Genomic DNA, 25559 nt, shown 5'->3' with positions numbered 1-25559 from the left:
TCCTTGGACGCCAGATTAGATGACTTGCGGCTAGATCTTCAAGTTAAACAGCCCACTTCTGGTGTCCGGTCTGTTTTCTTGTTTATTTTTTATTTGTATGGTAATTGTATTGTAAGGTGTTAATGGGTTCCTTCATTATTCTCTAATGTTGTTTTATTGTAAATTGCCTTGGGATCATTTGTGATGGGAGGTACAAGTGTATGTTTTATTATTCTTAGATATTATTGAAGTATTTTAGTCGAGACAGGCAGCTCTATTGGGCACCAGCCACTAGCCTGTTATACTTTAAGGACTGAGCCATTTGGAGCTGCATCTGAGGAGGAATTCAAAGGAGGTTAAAAGCGGTCACAAACTCTCGATGTCAGTTGGTACTAAGGGAGAAATACTTCATCAACAACCAGTTCCAAATAAAAAGGGAATGAATTCTTCCTTTGAGGCCTGTCAATGACACCCATTCACAGCCTCCTAGTGCACTGGCACTGCTTGATTGACATCCCAGATAAGGGCCTGGGATGAAAGGAGAAGGAGGTGGAAGAGTCACCGTTGATCCATTATTTTGCAGAAAAAAGGAAATAAAAAGGAAACCTAAAGCCTTGTTGTGATGGAGTGCTTAAAAAGGGAAGTCAAAGAGCTGGCAGTCCATTCAAGAGTTAATTGTGCCGGTCAGAAATGGCTGCATTCTGACAGCGGACAAAAGACTTCCTTCACAGTTTTCCTCTCCAGTCTTCTTCTCCAAAGTATTCCTCTCCACGTAAAGACTTCCTCTCCAGTCTCCCTCGACACATAAAGACTTCCTCTCCAGTCTTCCTCTCCAGTCTCCCTCGACACATAAATACTTCCTCTCCAGTCTCCCTCGACACGTAAAAACTTCCTCTCCAGTCTTCCTCTCCAGTCTCCCTAGACACATAAATACTTCCTCTCCAGTCTTCCTCTCTGCAGTCTTCCTCTCCAGTCTTCCTCTTTGCAGTCTTCCTCTCCACAGTCTTCCTCGACACGTAAAGACTTCTTCTTGTCTTTCTCTCTGCAGTCTTCCTCTCCCCAGTCGTCCTCTCCGCAGTCTTCCTTGACACGTAAAGACTTCCTCTCCAGTCTGCCTCTCCAGTCTTCCTCAACACAAAGGCTTCTTCTCTAGCCTTCCTCTCCAGTCTTCCTCTCCACAGTCTTCCTCTCCATAGTCTTCCTCTCCAGTCTTCCTCGACACATAAAGACTTCCTCTCCAGTCTTCCTCTCCAGTCTCCCTTGACACGTAAAGACTTCCTCACCAGTCTTCCTCTCCACAGTCTTCCTCAACATGTAAAGACTTCCTCTCCAGTCTTCCTCTCCACTCTCCCTTGACACGTAAAGACTTCCTCACCAGTCTTCCTCTCCACAGTCTTCCTCAACATGTCAAGACTTCCTCTCCAGTCTTCCTCTCCAGTCTCCCTTGACACGTAAAGACTTCCTCACCAGTCTTCCTCTCCACAGTCTTCCTCAACATGTCAAGACTTCCTCTCCAGTCTTCCTCTCCAGTCTCCCTTGACACGTAAAGACTTCCTCACCAGTCTTCCTCTCCATAGTATCCCTCTCCAGTCTTCCTCTTCACAGTCTCCCTTGGCACATCTCTCCCCATTAGAAATGGAGAGACACCATCAGAGTACCTCACAACATCAAGGGTGACTCGTCAACTATCTGAGCTGGTACAAGGTAAGAAGGTAGTGGAGACTGCCAATGCTGCACTCACACACACTCACACACACACACACACACACACACACACACACACACACACACACACACAGTTTAGAGGGTGGTCCTTATGATTCTTTTGAACAGACTTCTGTCAATAAAGAAGTCAAACAATTTCACACTTGTTGCCTACAGGCATAAAGTTTACATTCTTTAAAAATGTACTGATATTGCTGAGGATTCAACAGGTTGATTGCCCATTTACACACAAATACAGTTGTTTCAAACCTCAGTGAAGTCTGGCAGACCCAAAGTGGCAACAGACATGATGAACAATATCTCTCAACATGAACCAGCGGATTCACAGGTGTGGTTAAATGTCTTTAAATTGTTTACATTTATATTTTATCCAAAAGTATTATAGTAGAAAAATATAAAAAACTGGGTTTTAAGTTAATTCAGCATATGTATTTTATTGCATTTTGGTTTTAAAGCTTTCTACTTAAAAGATTCCCCTCGTGACTGTACCACAAACAGCCTTGCTCAATTCCTGGAAGACCTAGAAAGCTGGACTCAGTGCTTCAGTCTCTGCTGCACAATACAATGTGTTGCTGAATGCTTGCAAGAGCTGCCAGACGGGCAATTATTTCTAACACTATAAAAAAATAACTGGCATTCCTGTTCCTTTCTCAGTGCTCCCAGACTGTTCGACACACACTTATTTCCATCCTTAGTAGACAATAAAAAGGTTGCAACTCTGTTTGATTGTGGACAGTCACAACCCACAGTACCTCCAGGATTGAAGCCTGTTGCATACTTTTCTCCAAGCTAAATCAAAGCAGCTTTGTGTTCCCTGAGGCAATCACCTTACTACAACCTGTCTAAGACCCCCCTGAGCTCCACTCTTCCTCCACCCACCCCCCCTGCCTAATCTGAAGGTACAGCACCTTGCCTCAGTCACTGTGTATACTGCCTGTCATAGAAGATAGGATCTGAACTCACCTTTTCTCCCCGAGCTAGGCTGCCCCAATGGCTTATCAGTTACTGAACCTTCAAAACAAAAGCACAACTTTTACACAAAATATTTCAAACTCACGACACTGACAAAAGCAAATACATGCAGGCATACAATAAGAAAAACTTCTTGACATTTGGTGCACTTATGAAAAGGTTGCACACAGCGCTCCAGGTAAGCTGTGTACTGGGTGATTTACTCATTGAAAAAATATGAATTACGCATCATATTTAAATGTAAAGTGTAAAGAATACTCAATTGTAAAGAATACGCAATTTTGCTGCACAGTTTGAGTTTGCATGTTATCAAGCTTCTTGTACTTCTTTGGTTTCCAGCGTCTCAATGGTTGTTAATATACTGCAAGCGTTAGCTAGGGAATGCAAGTATTTTAAATATAAATCACTGCGCTGAAATAACACTAATGTGTTTTGGGTAGGCTACACATTACATTATGTAAAACTAGAAATCTGTACAGTAGGCCTATACAGTATACAGTACAGTAGTAAAATCAGATGAATACCTAGAATACCTTTCTTTTTACTTTAGCCTACTGGTAACACAAAATAAACCATGCTGCTGCACTGTATACATTGGTGTACAATACGAATAAAAGATTATTTTAAATTGAAACTGAATGATTTTAGGGTTTTTTTATTTGAATTAGTATTATTTTTTAACTTGGCTTACTTAGCAGCCTAGACAATTAACACACAATAAATCCCTACACAGATGCTCAGAATGAGCTGGAGGGGTTAGTGGCACATGTGTGCAGTCTATTGCTCCCAACACGCTAGGAAAACCAGAAATGTCATAGAAATTTGTTTTCAAGGCTAGTAAGTACACCCTGACTTTAGTGAAAATGAGGTACTTGGGTGTTCGCCTCAAAAATGCATTGAGCACAACTGGCAACGCACGAGAAAAAGCAGACTTGGAAATGCCAGCAACAATTGCGACTGTTTAAAGCATGCTTTCAAAAGTTCTTAACAAATTGATGCAATTGTAAGTGTCGCAATTGTCGGTAGTTTTAGTACATCTCATTATAAGATTTGACTCGCACTCGATCTCCACCCCATTTTTGTGAATGTATGCAGGAACGCACACAATTACATATTCATCTAAGGCTGAACCGCAAAGCAAAACTGCATTCCCTGAAAAGTCGCTACAGCATTGCGCTTGTTTAGTACATTTCACCCGAGACTTCCGACTCGTTTGCAACTGGTTTTCGACTATTGGGACAGGTGCAACACTTTAGTACATCTACCCCTCAGTGTTTAAATTGGAGAGTAAATTACTCAATGACCCACACCCTTATCTGAAGCGCTGGTTGCACATTTCCCAGACCACATTCTGGGGAGGTGTTTCCACACAGGTGGCTGATTCATAACCCTCCTTGGATGAAGAAAAGGGTTCCAGGGTAGGTGTCAAAGGTGTAGTCAGGGAGGGGTCAAAAGACCAGTGCAATATTATGCAAGTCAGGGGTGGCCCTTTCAGTCCTGACCCTGAAGTAATTCATGATCTCATTTTACCTGTTAAACCTGGAGTGGAATGACCCTCCAGGACTGTGATTGGACACACCTGATGCAGATTCAAGTTTGTTATTATTATTATTATTATTATTATTATTATTATTACTACTACTCCTTCAATGCTGGAAGGAATGGTTGGCTCCACACAATTCTGCCACCATGGACAACAATAAACTGTAGTGATTATGATTAAGGCCCCGTGTAAATCGCAATTTCACGGGCTGCGCGGAAATCGTGAAATTAGCCCAATACCGCAATTTTTACAATATTCTTAAATAAAAATACATTTCATAACTATCTGTATTTCATATAAAAAAAAAAATCACATGGATGTGTCTAAAAAGACTAAAAATGCATTGCTGTGTAAAAATCCAGCAGGAAATCCAGAGCTGTACTGCGACTGCTTTACTTGCAAAGAAACACAAAACAGTGACTTCCATGTTCCAAAAGTCAAATGCGCAAATATCCATCTTGGAAAATTGGACAACCAAAAGTTACGTAAATTCTTCAGAGTTGACTGATGCCCAAGATCAGTATGTATTACACATTGTATTTGTTTTGCAAGGTCTAAATGGTGAACATGCACCTGACGTACTAGAACTGAAGCTATCCTTGCAGATATACCTACAGGCTGTTAATTACAACACCGTTTCACAAGCTATTGTAAAGTGCTGAATAACTCTGACGTTGATTTTGATGATGTCAGTGCATTTATCTCTATAGTTGATGTTTACAACAATAATAACAATCTGTATACATAATTTATAAAATAGTTCTGTGCACATTCCGTGAAATACGACACTTTACTCGTGACACTGCCGTGAATTTTAAAGAAAATGCGCGATTTTCACAGGGCCTTAATTATGATGTGGATCACAGCCTGCAAGTGGTGCTGTTTCACCTAATTCAAGCTTCCTTCCTTTGGATACTGTGTCTGCAGGTATGGAGAGGCATTGGGGCTGTCTGTCTGACAAAGAACACTAGTTAACTATAAAGCTACTTTTAAAGACTTGCAATAAAATGTTTGCTCTGTTTTGCTGTGCCTCTCAATCAGCTCACATGGATTGGTCCTGATCTAGCAGCATGCTATGTGCATACACAAGCAGAGCTGTGTAAGCTGCATGCCACATGGTGACAACTTGTCTGAAGTTTGCACAATAAATGATCATTTTGATGACCTCATTTTTCTTCATGTGGGGCTGACCTTGACAAACAGCATCAGCATCATTTTAAAGCTTGTTTCAAGGTCTTTCCTACAAACAATAATAACCCTTTACATACAAGGTCCATCTGAGCTAGCCTGACTGTATAATGAATGGAAACTGTTGGCTGTCACTCTATACAGATCTTTCTAATGTTGAAACGTGGCTAATTAACCAGAGTGCCAAGCCAATCTGAGCTTCTGTGGGCATGTGGGCAGCGAAATGGAGGATTTTGAACAGATCTCTGGAAAATAAAATTGTTTTTCTTTAAGAGGTCAGTCCAGGCAGCCTAATGGGGTCAATATGTTCTTGGCAAAAAAATGAGAAAAATAAAATACAGCTCAGTACACCAAGTTCCCACATGAACAGAAGCTGGACTGACTGGTATTGTACACAAAGCATTACTGTTTCATTGATTAAGATTTTACTGTTTTGAATCCACCATCTTGTGGTCATTTAAATGTTGTAACAGTGCATAAGTGATACTGGTGTGTTATGTATTATAATCCTGAAATACATTTTGTTGTGGTTTAAACACAGCAATCGTGGGGTACCTGATTTGTGATAAGCACAGTTATAGCTTTGACTTTCTTATAATGCTATGTCATTCTCAGGGTCCTCATTTTAAGATGGTTCCAGACATCTGGAGGGCAGGGTTTGTATGTCTTGTATGTAGTGGCATTGTGAAGGGCAGGTGGGGGCAGGTGGATCATGTGACAGTGACGTGCCCTGTTGACACACAGTACCTGAACACACCGGGGTCTTGTTCTGAACGGAGGAGCCACTCACGGGTTTCCCGTCTGGGGTGACGCACCAGCAGTACCCCGTCAGCGTGTGGCACTGAACCTGTGAGATGAAAAAGAACAAGCGTCCTTACTGATACACCACAGCCTATACCACAGCCTTACTGATACACTAGAGCCTTACTGATACACCACAGCCTTACAGATACACCACAGCCTTACTGATACACCACAGCCTTACAGATACACCACAGCCTATACCACAGCCTTACTGATACACCACAGCCTTACTGATACACCACAGCATTACAGATACACCACAGCCTTACAGATACACCACAGCCTATACCACAGCCTTACTGATACACCACAGCCTTACAGATACACCACAGCCTTACTGATACACCACAGCCTTACAAATACACCACAGCATTACTGATACACCACAGCGTTACAGATACACCACAGCTTATACCACAGCCTCACAGATACACCACAGCCTTACTGATACACCACAGCCTTACTGATACACCACAGCATTACAGATACACCACAGCCTTACAGATACACCACAGCCTATACCACAGCCTTACTGATACACCACAGCCTTACAGATACACCACAGCCTTACTGATACACCACAGCCTTACAGATACACCACAGCATTACTGATACACCACAGCCTTACAAATACACCACAGCCTATACCACAGCCTTACTGATACACCACAGCCTTACTGATACACCACAGCATTACAGATACACCACAGCCTTACAGATACACCACAGCCTATACCACAGCCTTACTGATACACCACAGCGTTACAGATACACCACAGCTTATACCACAGCCTCACAGATACACCACAGCCTTACTGATACACCACAGCCTTACAGATACACCACAGCCTATACCACAGCCTTACTGATACACCACAGCGTTACAGATACACCACAGCTTATACCACAGCCTCACAGATACACCACAGCCTTACTGATACACCACAGCCTTACAGATACACCACAGCCTATACCACAGCCTTACTGATACACCACAGCCTTACAGATACACCACAGCCTTACAGATACACCACAGCCTATACCACAGCCTTACTGATACACCACAGCCTTACAGATACACCACAGCCTTACTGATACACCACAGCCTTACAGATACACCACAGCCTTACAGATACACCACAGCATTACTGATACACCACAGCCTTACAAATACACCACAGCCTTACTGATACACCACAGCCTATACCACAGCCTTACAGATACACCACAGCATTACTGATACACCACAGCCTTACTGATACACCACAGCATTACTGATACACCACAGCCTATACCACAGCCTTACTGATACACCACAGCCTTACTGATACAGCGCGTTATCAAGATAAGGTTTACGGTTAGGACATGAACATTTTTTTTGTAAAAAAACAACCAACACTTCTCTTTTAAAGTAAATCCTGATTAACAAATAAATGGAAAGAAAAAAACTGCATATTCAGAAGTACAGCTTTTATCCAGCATGACTAGGGTTCTTTTCTTTTTAAATACTCACCTTTTGGAGTAAAGCTTGGGTTCTTCTTGTAAAAAACAGTTCATTGTCAGCTTTTGCCACTTATTACAATAGGTACAGGTGGGTATGTAAACAAAAGGAAAGTGAATGATGGATGGAAGACATACCTATCGGCAATCAAATGTAACTCCTGCGTGTGTTCTTAATATAATTGTTCAATTACATATGTATTTTTCATGCAGAATCTAACAAAGTGACAAAAAACAGGTGGCTGTTTATTGGAGGTGCCTCACATACTGGTTAATTAGCATGTGCAGGGTGTATATTAAAATTGTTTTACTCCAGTCATTCATTAAAAGACAAACTTCAGTGCTTAAGAGACCTTGAATTATATTACTTTGGTAAACCCAGGAGGCGTTTTTTTATGCTTTAAGACTGGAGTAAATGCTCTGAAAATAGCCCATGAGTTACCTGTGTAACAGACCAGGGGGAGGAAGGGGAAAAGATGTAGTCAAGGAGGGGCCAAAAGACTACATTCCCCAGAATGCCACGGGAGGGAGCCAGGATGGGGTACACCTGGCTCTAATAATAAATGAATGCCACCTGCCTGCTGTTTGTTTGTTTTTTTCTGGACAGTCTCCAGTCTGTGTGAAGCGAGGCTGTCACATTGAAGAAACCTGTGTGGTTTTAGAAAGAGGTACTGTGTGATCCTTTTGTGTTTTGTTATAATCGTCAAATGGCTTAGCCGGGACTGAAATTTTAAAAGTTTAGTAAGTACTCCATGTGTGAGTTAGGTTTTTGTTTTTGTTTTCATTTCTTTCATTTCTGTAATTAATAAAACAGCACAGAAGTGCTATTAAAAACTTGAAATTCTTGTGTCTGGGTCTGATTTAAAGGGGCTACGAACTTTAAAATAAGTGAAATCTTTCACACCTGTTTTAAGTTATGTTTACCGAGTACTGCATTAAATGTTTGGTGAATCTGATATGTCAGCCAAAAAAAAAAAACATTTTTATCTGAGAGAACCATTTAGGAAAATGCATGAAAACTATTTTTCCCAGTTGAAGTTAATTGAATTGGACCCTTACATAATTTGTGTTTGAGACAGTCACATTTTTTCTTGATGTTTCATTTCTCAAAAAAATTAAAATGTGCGCAAGTGTCCAAATACAATCATGTGAGACTCTCTCCATGTAGCCATAGAAACAGGGCCGCAGACAGCCAGCAGAACTGTGCAGCTGCTCCGAGGGAGGAAGGAAAGACATACAAACCCACCCCAAGAAGGGAATGCAGGAACAATGGAGTAGTTCCAATCTGAAGCCTTATTTAAGTTCGGAGAGATCGAGGACTTGCTATGAACACCCACACTAGACACAAGGAAAGTTCAATTAATAGCAGCAGTTTATTACATCCAGAAATAGAAAGGTACAGAAATCTTAAAAGTCAGAAATAAGTCTTAAGCATGTACTAGGTATCAAAAGATAATCAATAGTATCAATCTTGCAATCTAATTCATCTAAATACTCTTGTCTACAAATAGCAAGTTTACTTAAAAACTCTGCATGTAAAATAACATGAGGTAATCTAACTGTTAGTTACTTATCAAGGTTCATTAAAAGTCCCGGGCAAGACTGACTCATTCGCCATTCGACTGCGGAGTTTGGCTCGTTGAATTGTACTATGAAGTCCTCTCCACGATGGGTCTTCAATCCCCAACGAGATCAGCACAGTCCTTGTGTGTTGTCCTCTTTCATTTTTCACCACAAATGTGGTCTGACAGTCTTTTGGATCCTTTGCTAACCAATAGACTTGGACTGGTTTGTCTGGACAGTCCCTTTGAATACAGGTATATGTCTCTCCCTGGCGTGGTCTCTCTGCTTCTCTCCCCACAGTCCTGGCTTCTCAGGTACATGTCTCTCCCTGGTGTGGTCTCTCTGCTTCTCTCCCCACAGTCTTGGCTTCTCAGGTACATGTCTCTCCTTGGTGTGGTCTCTCTGCTTCTCTCCCCACAGTCCTGGCTTCTCAGGTACATGTCTCTCCCTGGTGTGGTCTCTCTGCTTCTCTCCCCACAGTCCTGGCTTCTCAGGTACATGTCTCTCCATGGCGTGATCTCTCTGCTTCTCTCCCCACAGTCCTGGCTTCTCAGGTACATGTCTCTCCCTGGTGTGGTCTCTCTGCTTCTCTCCCCATGGTCCTGGCTTCTCAGGTACATGTCTCTCCATGGCGTGATCTCTCTGCTTCTCTCCCCACAGTCTTGGCTTCTCAGGTACATGTCTCTCCTTGGTGTGGTCTCTCTGCTTCTCTCCCCATGGTCCTGGCTTCTCAGGTACATGTCTCTCCATGGCGTGATCTCTCTGCTTCTCTCCCCACAGTCCTGGCTTCTCAGGTACATGTCTCTCCATGGCGTGATCTCTCTGCTTCTCTCCCCACAGTCCTGGCTTCTCAGGTACATGTCTCTCCATGGCGTGATCTCTCTGCTTCTCTCCCCATGGTCCTAGCTTCTCAGGTACATGTCTCTCCATGGCGTGATCTCTCTGCTTCTCTCCCCACAGTCCTGGCTTCTCAGGTACATGTCTCTCCATGGCGTGATCTCTCTGCTTCTCTCCCCACAGTCTTGGCTTCTCAGGTACATGTCTCTCCCTGGTGTGGTCTCTCTGCTTCTCTCCCCATGGTCCTGGCCTCTCAGGTATATGTCTCTCTGTTTCTCTCACCACTGTCCTGGCCTCTCAGGCTGTCACCACTTCTCCCTGTATAGCATTTGCAGCTGGGGCTTGCTGGTGCTTTTCTTGAGTCAAAGAACAGCACTCTTGGGTTTTCAGAGTTTGAGAGCCTTGCGCTCCTTTTGGGCTTTTGTAGTTTCTAACAGTCTTTTCTAAATATGACTTTGTTCTATTGAAGACTTTATCTGATCTCAGAAAGAAGCAGTCCTGTTTACATTAATTTTGTGGTTAGAAACTTTGTGCCTTTACTCTTCAAGAAGGTTCTCAATCATAGCCGTCCTTTCTGTGACCTCCATGCGTGCAGTGAACAAACTCCCTAATGGTATGATACTTGCATATTTGTTGCACTGTAGTCATGTTGCCCGTAATTTCTTATTTTATTTATTTATTTAGTCAGGTTGTAAATAATTAATCAGTTTTCAAACTGTTATTTTAATGTTTGCTACTCTTAACGCCAGGAACAAGTAAGTGGGTGAGGAATGCAGGGAGACGGGAGTGATTAACAGTAAACACACTCCATGAGACAGCTCTTGACATGAACCACCCTGCTTCACTCTGTCAAATGCAATGTCAAAAATAACCACATGCAATTAACTCAGCTAGCACCATCTCACAAAATCGCACTCTATGCTACATCAGTTTAGAGCAAAAAAAAAAAAAAAAAAAACACAAAAAAATGCCACTGCTTTGTGACTAACCAAATATATTTATGTTACGGTAAAAGTCTGAATATTCGCAAATCTTAAGATTTACTGGTATATGTTAACATTTACCAAGCAAAACGATAAATGTCCAAAATAAACATGCTGATGCTTGACTTCGGACATTTACCAGTAAATCTCAAGAATAACCAAGTGCCTTTGGCTAATGAGCGAATGTCTCGCTTTCGCGCATTGTAAGGCTTCAGGAGTCCTGTGTTACTCCAAGAGCCACAACAGTCTACCAGGCTGCAATAAGTAAGTAAATATATCTATTTAGTGCTTGTATTTGTCGCGTTTTGTGTCATAACCAAAGTGTGATTTTCTGTTGAAAAAATGAAGATCCTAAATGATTTAATTTGCATTTAACAGAATGTAATTCTTCATCAAACTACTACGTATTTGGAGTACAATATCCCTCAACACCATGTGAATTGTTTTATATGCAAATTTACCAGACTGTGAGTTGTTCTACATACAGTAAGTGGATCACAATATTGTTCAGTACCATGTTGAACTACTTTAAAATTAGGGATCCCCCGAATTCAGTTAAGATTCGGTGAACCGAATCTGAATCCTATATCCGCCCAGACGCACATCCATTTTAAGACATCCCTCCAATGTGTGCGGTTCTTCTTTAAATAAAAGACATGAATCCGGTATTGACCGTAACTTTTGTATTTAATAACAAGATGAACTCTGTCGCAGCTCTCAACTCTCTATTACTGGTGGTGCACGCAGTCGCAGCTCTCAACTCTCTATTACTGGTGGTGCACGCACTAAACATGTCATGCAGCTGCAGAATGCAAACATACCCCCGTATGCAACAGCACAGTCACATCACACTTTTCATGGAGTAAAGTTATGCAGTAAACCTGTAATATATAGTTATGGCAAACTGTTGTAGACTTTTGTGCTTTGTCTGAAATGTGTTCCAGAGATCATACTGAGAGAAAAAAAGAAAAAATCTTTACAACTGTCAGATGTGCAAGACGTTGTTGAACAATATGCTTTAGTAAATAAAATGTTACGTTACTGTAATGTGCCAATACACGTTGAACCATTTGGGAAGTGCTGTGTTTTATAAAATCATTTTTAAACTATTTCGTAGCCTATTTGATATGTGTCACACACATGGTGCATTTAAATCAACGTGGGTTTTATTTCGCTGGGAGATTCAGGTCACTCATCACTGTAATTTTTTCCTCATAGCTCTCAGATCGGGTTGTCAACAGGCTCCAGAATCTCAGGACACTTTAAGACAGGTCAGGTTTTTTTTTAACTCACCTCTCTAAACTGCAGTGTATTTGACATGTAAAGTGAGTGTGAATGTATTTAATTGTGTAATTGTGATGGCGATTCTATCCAGAGAGCCTCGTAACAACACTCAATCGTATTGCTTGAAATGTTTATACGGTAAACAATATCTATCAAAATAGTGCAACACCATTATTATAGATAACTTTGCACTCACCTGCACTCTTTCATTTAACCTTGTGGCAGCAGGTAAAGTTTCTATTTGTTTAATATTTCTTGCTTCACAAAGTCAGAGACTCAGAAAGCCAATCAGCTGCTGTATTGGTCTGATTGATGGAATCTGATTGATGGACATAGCAGTGAGTAGGGGGAAGGCCGGTGACTTCTGCCTCTTGCGCAGTGACGTCTTCCTACTGTGCCATGACGTCATGTCTTCAAGGGGGAGTGGGACCAGGCAAGGAACTGTGCCTGGCAGTGCTGCGACTGGGGCACAAGGTCGAGCGGATGGACATCCGGCCATTCCGGACACGTGTGGTCAGGTGCAGGTGTTAATTAACAATAAAACAATTCATCAAAACACGCGCACTTACTAATGACACAAGAACACCAAGACAGTCATTTACCCTGCAATATTGTTTTAACAAAAGAGCAGTGTTTTTTTTTTTTTTTAAATGTCTGAAGACAACAATAGGAGAGTCGTGATGTGTTGCAGCAGAACAGACTTAATGCTACTGTAAAGTTGTATTTGTATTGATTCAGGGCGATGCATGGGTTCCAATAATGGAGGTTTTATTTATTTTCTCAATCGGAACACAGCGTAGTTTACACAAAACAAAAGTATAGGCAAGCAGTATATCTTACTGCTATTTCTCTTTCTCTCGCTTTTCCTGTGTGTCTCTGTGACAGAAATACGATGAGTTTTGGTTGTAAATCTCCCTCCCGACCTGTAAGGGAGCTAAGCAGCGAAAGGAGAAGTATTTGGACGGACTGGCCTGACAGTTCTTTCCCCGGGCCTAGAAGTCGGTCAGTCTGGAAGGCGGCGAGACTCCGCTGCAAGAACGTATTGACCCGGAAGGGAAACGATGTAGCAGCTGCAGATAGTAGAGACAGCTGCACTCGTTTACCAAGGGGTCATGTGTAATAGCATAAAGGGGACGGAGAATCGCAAATCTTTTCCTTCGCTTTGTTCAAAATACAAGGACCAGGAGAAACCCCTTTAAAAACTAAAAAGAGCCTGTGAGTGTTTTGTTTGTTTTGTCGCTGTTAGTAATTGTATTTTGTTTTTGTAAATTACTAGACGGCTAACACGTCTCTGGAGCTGTCGCCTTGGGCCAGCACTGCTCGGAACAACAACACCACAGTCACTGTTTAATTGTTATCACTCACCACGAGCACTACTGCATGCACCCGGACTGGTGACCATGTATTGTATTATTGTGGGGCGGATAAAGTGTCTTTATTATTTGGACTGCAGTCCATTTATTATTGTTTCTTCCGTGCTTTACACATTGATCTGTATTGCTGGAGGCTTATTGTTTGGTCGCCAGACCGGGAGCTATAAATAAAAGACCCCTTTCCAAACGGATTACAGTTTCCTGGTGTTTGATTATTTCTGCACTGCATCACCTCTGCACCTGCTTCCAATCACCAGCCACAGTCTCTTTTTGTCACATCCGGTTTGTTCACTTTATTGTCAGTTCACCTGTCTCTCTCTAGCAAACACAATAGCCCAAAACGAAACTTGAAGGTGCAGTCTGATAAACGTAAATATTTCTGTCTTGCATTACATTAAATTCAACAACGAACTGTGAGTAGAATATTATTCTGATGCTTTAGGTTGAATCCTAAATAACATTGATGGTTTAAGCTATTATATTGGTATTACACAATGTATTTAAAAATTGACCTTTTTTAATTGTTGTTTATCTTATTTAATCTGGATTGGTTGTGGGTGTATTCTGTGCATTGGTTGTGGGGGTATTCGGTTCATTGGTTGTGGGTGTATTCTGTTCATTGGTTGTGGGTGTATTCTGTTCATTGGTTGCGGGTGTATTCTGTTCATTGGTTGTGGGTGTATTCTGTTCATTGGTTGTGGGGTTATTCTGTTCATTGGTTGTGGGGGTATTCTGGTCATTGGTTGTGGGGGTATTCGGTTCATTGGTTGTGGGGGTATTCGGTTCATTGGTTGTGGGGGTATTCGGTTCATTGGTTGTGGGGGTATTCGGTTCATTGGTTGTGGGGGTATTCTGTTCATTGGTTGTGGGTGTATTCTGTTCATTGGTTGTGGGTGTATTCTGTTCATTGGTTGTGGGGGTATTCTGGTCATTGGTTGCGGGGGTATTCTGGTCATTGGTTGCGGGGGTATTCTGGTCATTGGTTGCGGGGGTATTCTGTTCATTGGTTGTGGGGGTATTCTGTTCATTGGTTGTGGGGGTATTCTGTTCATTGGTTGCGGGTGTATTCTGTTCATTCGTTGCGGGTGTATTCTGTTCATTCGTTGCGGGTGTATTCTGTTCATTGGTTGTGGGGGTATTCGGTTCATTGGTTGCGGGTGTATTCTGGTCATTGGTTGCGGGGGTATTCTGTTCATTGGTTGTGGGGGTATTCGGTTCATTGGTTGCGGGTGTATTCTGTTCATTGGTTGTGGGGGTATTCGGTTCATTGGTTGCGGGTGTATTCTGTTCATTGGTTGCGGGTGTATTCTGTTCATTGGTTGCGGGTGTATTCTGTTCATTGGTTGTGGGGGTATTCGGTTCATTGGTTGCGGGTGTATTCTGTTCATTGGTTGTGGGGGTATTCTGTTCATTGGTTGTGGAGGTATTCTGGTCATTGGTTGTGGGGGTATTCTGTATTCTGTGGCATTTTGAAGAAGAAATTGATTATTGTGCCGTCTTTTGTTAAGTAACAAATTCAAGTTTCAAGGGCTTATAAACAACTGGGATTGCTTTTGGAAAATAAATAGATATTATAGGAAAGATGAACTGCACCTAAATAGGTCAGGGGCAAGCAGACTAGCTGATATCATTGAACATCACAAAAAGCTTGGCAAATGACCGCGATATTCTTTGAGCGCTGGATGAGTAAGCAGCTATCTTGTTTGTTATGTCCATGTTATGTCTGTGGTGAAGGGACTATGCGTATTGCTCTCGGTTTCTATCAGCCTCACTTGGCCATTGAAAGCTTTTCTCTGCTTGTTCTGGAGAAAAAACGACTAGGGATCTGTACTTGACTTCTTTTTGATGATGTCGGACTGGAAAGGAAACATTGTAATGTCAGACCTGGTCCGACATAGGACCGCAAAGGGTTAAACAGTCTATTACCTGTTCATATTGTAATTATTTATCAACCACCTATGTCAAACCCGCTATTTCTGACTGAACTTAAGGATCTGCTATCTATAGTGACAGTCAAATATGATAGGATTATTTTATTGGCTGTTTTTAACCTTCATGTTGACATTGATTATGTTTCTAACTCCTTGGAGTTTTTGAGGCTACTGAATTCCTCAGATTATATCCTGCATGTCAAAGGTCCTAAGCGTAATCATGCTTCTACTTTAGATTTGGTCATTTGGCCGACTAGCGAAAACACGATGGCATCATGTAGTCCAGTGCTGTGGATAGGAAGTGGCTCGTAGGGCCAACCTCCCCCCAAAAGACCAAGCCGCCAAGCCATGAAAGTGATGAATGGTTAATGCAACAACTGTAGTGGAGCAATGCCACCTACCCCCAAAATAGGAAAAGGATGAATGAAAAGTAAGCAGCTGAAACACAGGCCCATCGTCCGCGCATGAAATGGACTGAGGGGGAGCCCGGCCTCTCCAGCCTACCACGCACCCTGCAGAAACTAAATACAAACCGCTCAGCACTCAGGTAAGGAAAAAACCCCTACTCGCTGGTAGGAGGAAACCTTAGGGAATCCATGGCTGAGGGTAGACTTCCTCCAGGCTCTAAAGACGGCCATCTCCCTGTTTGGCCTCGCCGCGCGTGACTGAGTGGCCAAACAAAAAAGAAGCAACATGAATGCAAGCCACACTGAGTTTTTATGACGCTTGGGTATGATGTGTTGATTAGTGAGCAGATTATCCTTTCAGAAATACAACCAAGTTTTCCAGGGTAGATATTAAAATGACAAAAGTAGGGAAATGCGATGTTAGGGTTTTCAGCCCCAACTCCGCATCCCTCCCCCCTTACAAGCAGCGGAAGGGGCAAGGCAACACAAGCAACATTAGGTTATTGTAGCACAGTGGGGATGGGATTGGAATCATCCCCGCAGTAAAATGTGTGGTTTTGTTTTAAGGCACATTTGTTTAATTGGTTTTGTTAATTATTTTATTATTTTATTGTTTTTGTTAATTGTTTTATTAGTAATTATCCCCTGCACCTGGTAGCCATTGTTAAATTAGTACCAGGTGCAGGGTATTTAAGAGAAACAGTTAGTTTGCTCAGGACTGCTAAGAAGAAGGAGGCAGAAAGTGGTACTGTGCGTCCTGGCAGTCGGGAGAAAACAAACTGTTTCTCTTAAATACCCTGCACCTGGTACTAATTTAACAATGGCTACCAGGTACAGGGGATAATTACTAATAAAACAATTAACAAAAACAATAAAATAATTAACAAAACCAATTAAACAAATGTGCCTTAAAACGAAACCACACATTTTACTGCGGGGATGATTCCAATCCCATCCCCACTGTGCTACAGTTACATATAGGCCTGCTACTTTTCTATATTAATCGGTAAAGCTCTAAATGTTGAATTCCCAAAATGTTCAACTGAAATAAATTTATATACAATAAATGTTGGTAAAACCACTCACTATTTTTTTATTTTCTTACCAAAAATAATCATTTAGAAATCCTCTCTAGTTTGTGTAGTTTTTATACTTGCTGTCTCTCCTGTCTCCGTTCCGCTCTGAATGCCTGGGGGTCGCTGTCAGTCATCTCAGTGGTCTGTTAGTACTGTAGTTTCACCCTGTTCTGACAGATCTCGTTGACTGAAGCAGTGCTAGAATGCTCTCATTTGCCAACTACAGCGCCTGTCATTCAAAGCGCCTATTTTGAAATTAGCGGGTTAAGGTGTACGTAAGCTTTTGCTTTAGGTATACGGTGACAGTTACTAGTTTGATTTGAAAATGGGGCGCAAGAGGAAAACACTTAATGAATATTGTGCACAATACCCTGGGCGACGGCTGAAGTCTCCACGGCAGGACGAAGTGCGCCCGTCTGCTTTGCCTTCCAGTGACCCTGAGTCCAGCTGTGCTGAAGCAGGAGAGCTGGAGCGCAGACTCAGAGAGTGATGGAGACGAATATAATATTAGTGGGTACACACTGTATAGGAAAGACAGGCAGGACAGAAGAGGCGGAGGGGTAGCGCTATACATAAGAAATAGTTTTGAAGCCCAGGTGTTAAATCTGGACAAAGAAAACAACACCGAATTAATATGGGTCCGAATAATGGACAAAAATTCAAAGGGCATAATAACAGGAGCATGCTATAGACCGCCAAATTCAGACGCCGAGTAAAATAATCTGTTATACAATGACATTCGAAATGCGTGTAGAAAAGGAGAAGCCATACTAATGGGGGATTTCAACTTCCCCCGTATAAAACGGGAGAACCCGGTGGGGAGCACGATGGGCGAAATTGAAATGGTGGAAATGACAAATTTGTCAATTTGTCAAGGCACCGACTAGAGGGGAGGCATGCCTTGATTTAGTCTTTTCAAATAACGAAGACAGAATAACTAAAACAGAGGTCAGAGAGCCATTGGCAAACTCAGACCACAACATGGTCTCATTTGAAGTATTTTTTAAAACCCAAAAAGTAATGACTAAAGCTAAGGTTTACAATTTTAGAAAAGCAAACTATGAAGGTATGAAACAGAGACTAACAGAAGTAGATTGGAGTAAAATAGAGAAAACATCCACAGAAAAAGGATGGCTGTTTTTTAAAAATGTAGTACTAGAGGCGCAAAACAATTACATCCCAAAAGTAAACAAATCTAAATCTAAAACAAAATGGCCAAAATGGTTCAATAGATCAATTAAAAAAAATATTAAGTGAAAAAAGGCACTTTACAGAGCATTTAAAAGGGACCAAAAACAAAGTACACAGAAAGAGTACTTGGAACTGCAAACACAAGTCAAAAAGGAAGTTAGAAAGGCCAAGAGAGAGATAGAAATCAATATTGCTAAGGGGGCTAAAACCAATTCCAGAATGTTTTTTCCAATATTATAACAGCAAGAGAACATTCAAAGAGGAGGTTCATTGTCTAAGAGACACAAATGGCAAAATCATAGACGAAGAAAAAAAAATAGCAAATAAATTAAATGATTACTTTTCACAGGTTTTTACAAAGGAGGATACGGACAACATGCCCCACATGTCGACCTGTTCCTATCCAGTTTTAAATAACTTTAGCATAACAGAGACAGAAGTGTTAAAGGGACTAGGAGCTCTTAAAATAAACAAATCCCCTAGGCTGGATGAGATCCTCCCAATAGTACTCAAAGAAATGAAAGAAGTTATTTACAAACCACTAACCAAAAACATGAAACATGTCTCTTGACACAGGGGTTGTACCGACAGACTGGAAAATTGCAAACATAATACCGATCCACAAAAAGGGAGACAAAACCAAACCAGGTAACTACAGACCAATAAGCCTGACTTCTATTATAAGTAAACATGGAAACTAATAAGATCTAAAATGGAAAATTACCTATATGGTAACAATATCCTGGGAGACAGTCAGCGTGGTTTTAGGAAAGGGAGATCGTGTCTAACTAACCTGCTTGATTTTTTTCAGGCTGCAACATCGACAATGGATAATTGCAAAGCATACGCCATGGTTTATTTAGATTTCCAGAAAGCTTTTGACAAAGTCCCGCATAAAAGATTAATTCTCAAACTGAACGCAGTAGGGATTCAAGGAAATGCATGCACATGGATTAGGGAGTGGTTAACATGTATAAAAAAAGAAAGTACAGATTAGAGGAGAAACCTCAAAATGGAGCGAGGTAACCAGTGGTGTACCACAGGGATCAATATTAGGTCCTCTGCTATTCCTAATCTACATTAATGATTTAGATTCTGGTATAGTAAGCAAACTTGTTAAATTTGCAGACGACACAAAAATAGGAGGAGTGGCAAACACTGTTGTAGTAGCAAAGGTCATTCAAAATGATCTAGACAGCATTCAGAACTGGGCAGACACATGGCAAATAACATTTAATAGAGAAAAGTGTAAAGTATTGCATGCAGGCAATAAAAATGTGCATTATAAATATCATATGGGAGATACTGAAATTGAAGAAGGGATCTATGAAAAGACCTAGGAGTTTATGTTGACTCAGAAATGTCTTCATCTAGACAAGGAAGCTATAAAAAAGGCCAACAAGATGCTCGGATATATTGTGAGAAGTGTTGAATTTAAATCAAGGGAAGTAATGTTAAAACTTTACAATGCATTAGTAAGACCTCACCTAGAATATTGTGTTCAGTTCTGGTCACCTCGTTACAAAAAGGATATTGCTGCTCTAGAAAGAGTGCAAAGAAGAGCAACCAGAATTATCCCGGGTTTAAAAGGCATGTCGTATGCAGACAGGCTAAAATAATTGAATCTATTCAGTCTTGAACAAAGAAGACTACGCGGCGATCTGATTCAAACATTCAAAATCCTAAAAGGTATAGACAATGTCGACCCAGGGGACTTTTTTGACCTGAAAAAATAAACAAGGACCAGGGGTCACAAATGGAGATTAGATAAAGGGGCATTTAGAACAGAAAATAGGAGGCACTTTTTTACACAGAGAATTGTGAGGGTATGGAACCAACTCCCCAGTAATGTTGTTGAAGCTGACACCCTGGGATCCTTCAAGAAGCTGCTTGATGAAATTCTGGGATCAATAAGCTACTAACAACCAAACGAGCAAGATGGGCTGAATGGCCTCCTCTCGTTTGTAAACTTTCTTATGTTCTTATGAACAATAAGTGCAAGCTAGTTCTGTTCAACTATCTAATCTTTTGTTCTGTGCATATTATTTTTACTCGTAAATTTATGCTATAAAGGTCTCACACCTTTATATGCTGCGTTTACTACGGTTTATTTGAGACCATTTTTAAATGTATAGCTCAGCTGTGACCAAAGGTTATTTCAATTAGAATGTTGGTAACCATGGTTTGGTTTTTTTTTTTTTTTTTTAAAGCATAAAGGTCAATTTCATCCATTCTCTGCTTGAATTGAAAAATTAAAAAACAGTAAAATAAACATTGATATTAATAGCTGATTTGGCAAAAAAATATAAATCGAATAGTAGCAAGCCTAGTTATATATCCTAACCCTGGTTCCCTGAAATGTTATCCATTCCTGATTGGTATATACCTCTGTGTAGCCTGATTTACCTGAGCACGCATGTCAAAGCAGCTCAGAGAGCCCCCTCTGCATCGGTCACTGAGTCCCCGACTCCGAGGGGACAAAGTGCCGCGAGCAAAAGGGACCAGCACCAATTTCTATTCAAGCCTGCTGTGTTGGAATGAACGCAGCGACCTCGAAAGGTAATGGATGAGATTTCTATTTCAGGGAACCAGGTTATGATATATAACCTAACGTTAGCTTTCAAGTATGAAATGTTATTCCATTACCGATTGGCATAGTCTAACCCAAGCTGTCACAGTGCAGGCCTCTTGTGGAATGAGCATTGACCTTCGCTGGTGGGGGCAGGTTGGCTAGATCAAGGCAATCCGGTCAGTGTCCGCAATCCACTTCGACCGCTGCTGTTTGGACAGAGCTTCTCCGTGGAACTTAGACCCATAGCAGACCCATAGAGTTCCTCGGTTTGACGCCAACACCGAGTCCGGTCAACATTGTACGCTACTGCCCTAATTGTGCAGAGCGTGTGGCACGTCCTCTCCTTGACAGATTGGAGGTTGGCTGAAAAGCCTCCCATTCCCCTGACTGGTTGACATGAAAAGCAGAGATGCTTTTAGGTAGGAAAGCAGGGTTAATACAGAGCGTGACCTTAGTCCTGGTCTCCATGAAAAATAGACAGACTTTAGCAATGGAAAATGCTTGCATGGTGGTTTAGTAAGCGCATTAAGAACCACATTCAACCGCCAGCGAGGGACAAGGTCCTTCTTATGAGGACACATCCTCCAAGCTCCCTTCAAAAACTCTGTCGCCAGGAAGTGAGCTCTGGAGGGAGACCTGGGGAGTGTATTTTAATATGATAAGCTGAAATAGCTGACAGGTTGTGACGAAGTGCCCGCCCCTGTGTGTATTTTGTGTGTTATGTGTTGTATGTTGCGTGTGTTAATGTTGGTGTATAGTCATTGGTACACGGGATATAAACGGGTCTGTGTTTCATGTGTATTTAAAAATGTAGATTTGTATTTAGGCACGAGGAGGGCACAAATCACTTCACGTGCTGGTTAAATGTAATATGTGAGCACAGGGTTGCACAGAATTAATTCACGTGCTGGGATTCAAGTGAATAATTAATTAGTAATTGAATCCCAGCACAACAGTATATATAGATGCACCTTTCTTTCACTCGGGGTTGGGTGTTCAGGGCGAAAGAACGGGAGAGAGAGGAGGTAAAAATAATAATAACAAGAATAAGAAGAAGAAGAAGAAGAAGAAGAAGAAGAAGAAGAAGAAGAAGAGTTTCTCACCGTGTTTGTTCGTCCCTGTTTGTTAGTGTCTGTTTTGTTTGTCTCTTTATTTTGGCGTAAATGCCGTGTCCTGTTTTGTGTTCAAACCGTTTATTTTCTGTTCTGTTTATTTATTAAATGCTGAGCGAAAGCATTCGCTCAGCTCCACCAAACTCTACCTCTCGTTTTGTTTATTTATTTCCTGTTTCTGGTCTGACGCCACCCACTCCGGCCGTCTTTGTGACACAGGTACACCTTAATTTCCTCTTGTTAAAGTGGTCCTGCAATAATTGCAGTATGCCTTCCATGGCCCAGGTTTTATGTAGTCTTTTTGTTTCAGTTTTATAGACTCTTTATAGATTTTGTTTTGTTTTTATGTATCTTTAAAATATTTTTAAAGTATACTATTAAAAGTTACATTTTAAGTGTTTTAAAATTTTAGAATTTTAACACACTGTTTTACACACTGTCCCTTTAGTTTTATAGTTTATTGTTCTGTTTTATGTTCACCTTTGAACTTTTTAAAGAGAGCACTCCCCGGCCCTCACAAGCACTGTTTTTTTATAAACGGTTCTTTTTTGCCCAGTCACTTTTAAAGCAGCACAGGTTTTATCATGTTGATTTTAATCAGTGTCTGTTTTAACCTTGTAGAAAGCACAATTGTCTTGGTGTTTTTAAATGCATTTCAAATGCTTTTAAAACAAAATGTATGTCTGTATGCATGAATGTCATCTTTAAAAGAAATGTAAAATGAATGAAAAAATAATGGGTGTAAATGTAAAAAATGTAAAATCTCAATAAAAGAGTATTTGTTAAGATGGTGTGGAAGTGCCAATAAAATGTTTAAATTCTGTAGTTTTGTGATGCACTGAATCTATGCAAACAAAAATGCTACAATATTTTCCAACATGACACAAAACTGATGCGCGAAGTTGGAAAACAGCAGTTTTTTGTTCAGTTCTCAAATGTGTTTGTGCCTCGCAAAACCACTTGTGCATTCAATACCAATATAGCAGGAATGAGCAGAATTGGAATACTACACGACAATGGGCTGTTAACAATACCCTGCCAAGCAGCTATCATAGGTGTACAGTACATACCAATATTCCTCAGACGAGTCTACACTCAAATGTAACCTGCACATGGAATGCAGAATCACAGCTCAACACACATCAGTAACATTGACACCCCTGAAGTTGCATGCCCACCCCCACAAATATATAAATAAGCTACTAAATGGAGAAATTAAACAATGGACAACAGGAAAATATATTGTAGTGACTTGCTAACTGGATAAGTGTCAAAATGAAGGAGACAGAGAAAATATCTCTGTAGCATCAAGCTCCACTCTTTATTTTACAGAAACGCGCCTGTCAGCCGGTGCTCTGAGTAGCTCTGACCCGTGCTCCTTACACTATACATAAACATATTTACAGAAGTGTGGACTGTGAAGAAACCCACAATGCTGAAACACTACTCTATTTGGAAGCCCCGAAGATGGGAATCTCAGCATGGAGCCGGCCAAGAACGCTGTCTGTGGATGCAGTCTGCACATGTGTGTCCCTTGCTCATAGTCCTGCTGAAAGCCCCTTCCAATTGCCCCCCCACTCACCACACACCCTGCTACTGCCACACCTATATAGCATGGAATGCAGATCATGGGTGTCAAAGTATGCTTCTGATATCAATGAGAAATAAATGACAATATATTTTTTTTAAAAGTCAGCTGTGTCCTTATACCTGAGTGTAGAATTACCGGGGGAGGGGCATGAAAAGGAAAGGGAGCCTTGGAGAATGCAACTACAGGGATACGTTACGGATTGAGCCCTTGGGCACTGCGGCCCTTTGCCAATGTTGCTGAGGATAGGGCACTAAACGCATGTAATGGAAACATTCTGTGCATTGCAAGCCTGTCACCCTCTTCGCAAAACTTAGCCATTTTAATTGAAATTTGGCCTTCGGAGCAATTCAAATAATTGTATGCTTAAGCATACGAAATTTGCGCACATGCATTCATTTGTATCTAATGTTTATTATTATCACAGGCATTAGCATGGCTAATAAGCTAAATATTTAAAGAGCCATCACAGATTCTATAGAATTCAAACAGATATATCTATGCTGTGCTGTTTGCTGGGAAGTGAGTTTATGATTTATCTACTTCTCTCCATAATTTTGACAGGTGTCACACAAATATGAGTACATGTTACCTATTCTAATTCATTTACATTTTTTGACTTTCTTGTTTTCTGTTACAGTACCATCCTTTTTTTTCCTTTCTCAGTATTAGTCGTGACCCCGCTTATCAAACCACTATTGCTTCATGTACTGATCTGATTTTTGTACTGTGTTTTTTGTAAGAACTGTAAGTCGCCCTGGATATTGTTTTTGAACGATGCAGTATTTTATTACATGATTTAAGGCATTTTAGAAGCGCCGCTGTGAGAGCCTCCGATTTGCAGCAATGTACTCTTGTGTGTTTTGGGGGTTTGAATAGAGTACATTTACTGACCGTTAACGAGAGCCTATTAGGTGGGAGTTGGGAGGTCAGGGGAGTATTGTACCAGCAAATCAGGAGTGTGTATTGGTTGCTATGAGGCGGGACAAGAGGAGGAGAGAAAACGGTAGTTGAGTGTGATGCAGTTGTTTTTCTTAACGAAAAATATTACCTCTGAATATCGGTTTGATTTCTGTTAAGACTAAAATATATCCTACTTGGTTATTTTTTTTTCTCACTGTAATTTACCTGCTTGTTTGTAATTTCTCTATAAGAGAAACCAAAACTAAATCTTCTCATAGATAGTAAGCAAGATTTATATATATATATATATATATATATATATATATATATATATATATATATATATATATATATATACAGTGCCTTGCAAAAGTATTCAGACCCCTCACCAATTCTCTCATATTACTGAATTACAAATGGTACATTGAAACTTACATTGATATTTTATTTTAAAACACTGAAACTCAAAATCAATTAAGGTGACATTAGTTTTATGTTGGGAAATATTTTTAAGAAACATAAAAAATTTAAATATCTTGCTTGCATAAGTATTCAACCCCCACACAATAATATTTGGTAGAGCCACCTTTCGTTGCAATAACAGCTTTAAGTCTTTTGGGGTAACTATGTACCAGCTTTGCACACAGTGTCAGAGTGATTTTGGCCCATTCTTCTTGGCAGATTTGCTCTCATCTGACCACAAAACCTTTTCCCACATCGCAGCTGGGTCACTCTCATGCTTTCTGGCAAACTCCAGACGTGCTTTCAGATGGTACTTTTTGAGTAACGGCTTCTTTCTTGCCACCCTCCCATACAGGCCAGTGTTATGCAGAGCTCTTGATACGGTTGACTGGTGCACCATTTCTCCACTCCCAGCCACTGAACTCTGTAGCTCCTTCAAAGTGATTGTTGGCTCTCTGTGGCTTCTCTCACAAGTCTCCTTCTTGTTTGAGCGCTGAGTTTTGAGGGACGGCCTTTTCTTGGCAGTGCCTGGGTGGTGTGATGCAGCTTCCACTTCCTGATTATTG

General features: G+C 41.0%; 1 protein-coding gene across 7 annotated transcripts in view; it reads right to left on the bottom strand.

The window, feature by feature from the left end:
- smoc1 (SPARC related modular calcium binding 1) overlaps window positions 1–25559 on the bottom strand; it is a 128637-nt gene that overhangs the window by 52221 nt on the left and 50857 nt on the right. For 6 of the 7 annotated variants that reach the window (XM_058987211.1, XM_058987212.1, XM_058987214.1 and 3 more), the window contains 2 exons: window positions 6155–6254; window positions 2668–2715 (listed from right to left, as the gene is read on the bottom strand). In XM_058987211.1, coding sequence (XP_058843194.1) covers window positions 2668–2715; window positions 6155–6254 — 148 coding nt within the window. The remainder of the gene's footprint in view (window positions 1–2667; window positions 2716–6154; window positions 6255–25559) is intronic. The other variant, XM_058987216.1, reaches the window with a different exon arrangement.

The sequence above is a fragment of the Acipenser ruthenus genome, chromosome 15 (assembly GCF_902713425.1).
Source record: "Acipenser ruthenus chromosome 15, fAciRut3.2 maternal haplotype, whole genome shotgun sequence".
Taxonomy (NCBI): domain Eukaryota; kingdom Metazoa; phylum Chordata; class Actinopteri; order Acipenseriformes; family Acipenseridae; genus Acipenser; species Acipenser ruthenus.
Note: the sequence above shows the minus strand (reverse complement) of the source record. Positions and strands in the feature narration are given on the sequence as shown.